General features: G+C 36.7%; 1 protein-coding gene across 1 annotated transcript; it reads left to right on the top strand.

The window, feature by feature from the left end:
- Positions 1–360: 360 nt before the first annotated feature.
- Positions 361–1,872, top strand: LOC123665478 (SOSS complex subunit B homolog). The gene has a single exon (XM_045599777.1). The coding sequence runs from the start codon at positions 361–363 to the stop codon at positions 934–936; it is 576 nt and encodes a 191-aa protein (XP_045455733.1). The 3' UTR covers positions 937–1,872.
- The last annotated feature ends 651 nt before the right edge of the window (positions 1,873–2,523 follow it).

The raw sequence follows: 2,523 nt of genomic DNA on the forward strand, positions 1-2,523 counted from the left end.
AGTAAATTTGTTTAATATAGATAATAGCTTAAAAACAATTTTTGTTTGTATTATTTTAAAAAGTAGGTACTTTTAATTTTTTTTTTGTGGAATTAAAATGGTTGAAAATATGTAAATTAAAATATTGGCAACATTTATAACAGCTGATTCTTAATTTTGCAGTCAAACTGTCAAAGTCAATATCAGTCAAAGTTGTAAAAATCGTCATCGAACATGATTTAACTTTTTGATATTTTTACGTATTTTTTAGTTGATTTATAAGCATTTTGTATTAGAATAAATTTTGTTAACTTTTAGATTTCAAGAATAGTACATAAGTTAAAATAATAAATTAATAAGTTCTCGCTAGAATCAGACAAGATGAGCAGCACAGAATACGTCCAGATTAAAGATCTAAAGCCCGGCTTGAAAAACATCAACGCCATCTTCATAGTGCTAGAGGTGGGCCCGCCGACATTGACTAAGGAGGCGCGCGAGGTGCGTACGCTGCGCGTGGCGGACGCGACGGCGACTGTCAACCTGTCGGTGTGGGACGAGCCCGGCGCGCTGCTGCAGCCCGGCGACATAGTGCGCCTCACACGAGGCTACGCTTCCCTGTGGCGGTCTGCCCTCACTCTGTACTCGGGAAAATCCGGGGACATCCAGAAGGTCGGAGAGTTCTGCATGTTGTTCAACGAACAAGTGAACATGAGTGAGCCTCAGCCTACTCCCCCGCCCGCTGCCTCCGCGCCGCCCCCTGACCGAACCAACGGTGCTCATGCTCCCACTCGCAGTCTAGGTCAGACTTCCCAGCCCTCAGCACCTGGCACACAGCAGATGCCACCTAAAACCGAACGCTTCTCCCAGAACAATCAGGAACATAATAGTAAACACAGCAACCAGCACAAGACGTACGTGCGGGGGAGGGGCCACCAGCGTGGCAACAACAGGCGATAACTAATACTAAATAGGACAATTTAATTATCTGCAATGAGTAATCATTATTACTTTTACAGATAATCTATTCATAATGAACTGCCACATTCAAGTTGATTTAATATGATTTGTCGCTAACTGTCATAATAAACTTAAATTTATTACATACACGTATTTAAGCATGAATTGAAAGTATTTACTTTTCACTAGAAAAACTTTTGACTATTGTATTATTTCACTGTGATAGGGATAACTCTAACAAACAACTAAATATTACTCACAATGTAATTGTGTTATAACAACATCAATATATATTTTGTGAATAGTTGTAAGACTCAGAAGGATACTCAATACAAATGCAATTCCAGACCTATTCTGAGTCTACTTAAGCTAATTTTTTTTTGTGTTTAATGTTTTTTAATCTAATTGTGAATGTATTACTATATTACAGTGTGTTAGAAATAGATGAAGGTGGATGATAAACTCATAATATCAGCTTCCTATTTAAATGATAAATAGGTATTTGCTGAGTGCGTGTTTCAAATAAAAACTTAATCTTTTTGACTTGACTGCATAATTTTTATGAACTGAAATAAGTTTTTGTTTATTATAAGCTTCAACCTTTTGTAACTCATAAAAATGAAATAGGGATTTAAGTCCAAGTACAAATGTTATTTTTGTATTGTTTCATACTACAATGTAGTTACAAGTTAGTATTTCAACGGAAAGTAAAATAAACTACTAACTAACAAATAGGTGAACAAGTTATTACTATTACAAATTGTATTTTAATGTAAAGTTTTTGTAGTTAGCTCATGATCTCAATAGCTTTTTAATTCTATATACACTTAACGAGGCATTTAAGAAGAGATCATTACTTATGTTCCGTTGTGTAAATGGACGTCGAGATATCATGTTGTATGTGATTACTTTTGTATATTAAATTTAGTTTAAGGTAAAATTGTGTTTTCAATATTTTAAAGTTTTTGCTAAAAAGTGAAGTATTTTGATTACTAGTTTACTTGACTTCATTTAAATACTTTCCAAAACTAAGTTTATTGTTGTTTTTCTGTGTGTGAATTGTCACACATGCTGTAACAGCACAGCGCACAGAGTACGTATAATAGGTGTAGTTCAGCAGAATGTATTCGGTTGCATTGGGTTTAATTTATTAGGCTCAAAGTTGTATAAAGTATTTAATTATTGTCACAGATTTCAGAAGACTTGCATGCCCCACAATTGGGGTAAAGTCTACTTCTACTAACTGTTAACACGTCGCTTCGCTTCGCTTCAGTCTGTAACATCCCACTGCTGGGTATAGGCCTCTTTCTCCATGTAGGAGAAGTATTAGAGCCTAATCCACCACGCTGCTCCGATGCGGGTTGGCGAATATATCCCCTACTATGAGTAACGATCGCTATCAGGTGTATATGATAACAAGCGGGACCAACAGCTTAACGTGCTCTCTGAGGCACGGTGGGGAGACCCACAAGGAGAAATTATCAGGGCGGAAATAAATATTTGTATAGACACAAATATACACTCTGAGCAGGAATCGAAACCACGACCTTCGTTGTTTAGGCGCCGGCGACACGATACACTCACCAT

Source organism: Melitaea cinxia, chromosome 24, assembly GCF_905220565.1.
Source record: "Melitaea cinxia chromosome 24, ilMelCinx1.1, whole genome shotgun sequence".
Classification (NCBI taxonomy): Eukaryota; Metazoa; Arthropoda; class Insecta; order Lepidoptera; family Nymphalidae; genus Melitaea; species Melitaea cinxia.

Coding starts and splice junctions, on each gene's coding strand:
- LOC123665478 (XM_045599777.1), top strand. CDS start 361: ATGAGCAGCACAGAATACGTCCAGATTAAAGATCTAAAGCCCGGCTTG.